The 1,838-nt window shown below is 41.7% G+C and overlaps 1 protein-coding gene across 1 annotated transcript; it reads left to right on the top strand.

The window, feature by feature from the left end:
* The first annotated feature begins 720 nt into the window (after positions 1-720).
* On the top strand, positions 721-1,413 carry LOC138075465 (bcl-2-like protein 1). Its single transcript, XM_068967262.1, has 2 exons — positions 721-1,089; positions 1,267-1,413. The coding sequence occupies exons 1-2, from the start codon at positions 721-723 to the stop codon at positions 1,411-1,413; spliced, it is 516 nt and encodes a 171-aa protein (XP_068823363.1).
* The last annotated feature ends 425 nt before the right edge of the window (positions 1,414-1,838 follow it).

Below are 1,838 nucleotides of genomic sequence, written 5' to 3' on the forward strand. Positions count from 1 at the left end.
CGTAAGATATTCTTTAATCCTATAACTATTGTTAATACAGCTTTATTTATTTAAAAAATTTTAAAACTCACCCCAAGGAGTTATCTTGACATAAGCAGAAAAACATTTCTAGGAATTGAAAGACACTTCCCTTCCTCTGCCCATTTGGTATCAAGATGGGCTAACTAAACAATGGAAATCTGGGAAATTAATCTTTCAGGGAAAAGGGTATGCTTGTATTTCTCCAGATAAATCCAATGAAAATCAGTTGGCTCCCTGTTCAGAAGATCTGCCCCCAGGAGAGCCTCCGGTGTTAAAAATAAAAAAGAAGGAACAAAATTCCCGGGAAGAAAAAATTCCAATACAAACCATGTGACTCTAAAAATCTCCAAGAAACATCACCCTCAGCGTCATCAACCTTATGATCTCCTTACCTAGAGATAAACAAAACCCTTACTAATCAAGCTAAAAATCTGGTTTTTCAACAGGGAATCCTCTGAATCCGGAATTGAAGTGCTCTTGGCCCTTTTGGCTCTCGGTTGCTATATTGTTTTCGTAGAGTTCCACAGAAGTGTCGGAATCTGGAAAGTAATTTTGTTGCTGTGCTTGCATTGCTTGCTTTTGCTTCCCCCGCTCAAGCAGAGTTAATTAATCATACTTATTGGACCTATATACCTAACCCCCTTTTTTACTACAGGTATTTTAGACAATAGACTGGTGGAGCCCATCCTTATTATAAAAATGTCTCAGAGCAACCGGGAACTAGTGGTTGACTTTCTCTCTTACAAGTTTTTCCAGAAAGGATACAGCTGGAGTCAGTTTAGTGATATGGAAGAGAACAGAACTGAGACCCTAGAAGGGACAGAATCAGATATGGAAACCCCCAGTGCCATCAGTGGCAACCCATCCTGGCACCTGGCAGATAGCCCTGTGGTGAATGAAGCCACTGGTCACAGCAGAAGCTTGGACACTGGGAAAATGATCCCCATGGCAGTGGTGAAGCAAGCCCTGAGGGAGGCAAGCAATGAGTATGAATTGAGGTACCAATTCAGCGACCTGACGTCCCAGCTCCACATCACCCCAGGGACAACATATCAGAGCTTTGAACAGGTAATAAATGAACTCTTCCAGGATGGGGTGAACTGGGGTCGCAATGTGGCCTTTTTCTCCTTCGGTGGGGCACTATGCATGAAAAGCATAGTCAAGGAGATGCAGGTATTGGTAAGTCAGGTCACGACTTGGATGGCCACTTACCTAAATGACCACCTAGAGCCTTGGATCCAGGAGAATGGTGACTGGGACATTTTTGTGGAACTCTACGAAAACAATACAGCAACTGAGAGCCAAAAGGGCCAAGAGCACTTCAACCGCTGGTCCCTGACGGACATGACTGTGGCTGGTATGGCTCTGCTGGGCTTGCTCTTCAACGCATAATAACTATTCCTTTCGTTATAGCCATTCAAATTTTATACAAGCTTATGTTCCTCTTCCTTTTGTTATAGCTATAGAGACCTTACAATTTAATAAGACTCTATGTTTTGTGACTTGTATAGATTACAAATTGTACACTTGTCTTAATTCCTCTGTTTCTTTGAAATATGAATCCCTAGAAAGAGCGTCCCATGGCAGGACTTGTCTCCCAACTATTCACTAAATTACTCTGGCGATCTAAACGATTCATTGGATGGTTGATTCTTGCTATTTTGAGATTAATAGCCATTTATACTGCTGCCGCTGTCGCAGGCATCACTTTACAAACCTCAATTCAAACACAAAACTTTATTCAAAATTGGACCAAAGATGCTCATACTCAGGCACAGATAGATGAGGAAATTCAAGATGAAATACAGGAACTAAAG

This window comes from Capricornis sumatraensis, chromosome 1 (assembly GCF_032405125.1).
Source record: "Capricornis sumatraensis isolate serow.1 chromosome 1, serow.2, whole genome shotgun sequence".
NCBI classification, from domain to species: domain Eukaryota; kingdom Metazoa; phylum Chordata; class Mammalia; order Artiodactyla; family Bovidae; genus Capricornis; species Capricornis sumatraensis.

Excerpts from the sequence above, each read along its gene's own strand:
- LOC138075465 (XM_068967262.1), top strand. The coding sequence starts at position 721 with ATGTCTCAGAGCAACCGGGAACTAGTGGTTGACTTTCTCTCTTACAAG. Across the intron at positions 1,090-1,266 it reads CATATCAGAGCTTTGAACAG|AATGGTGACTGGGACATTTT; the intron begins GTAATAAATGAA and ends TGGATCCAGGAG.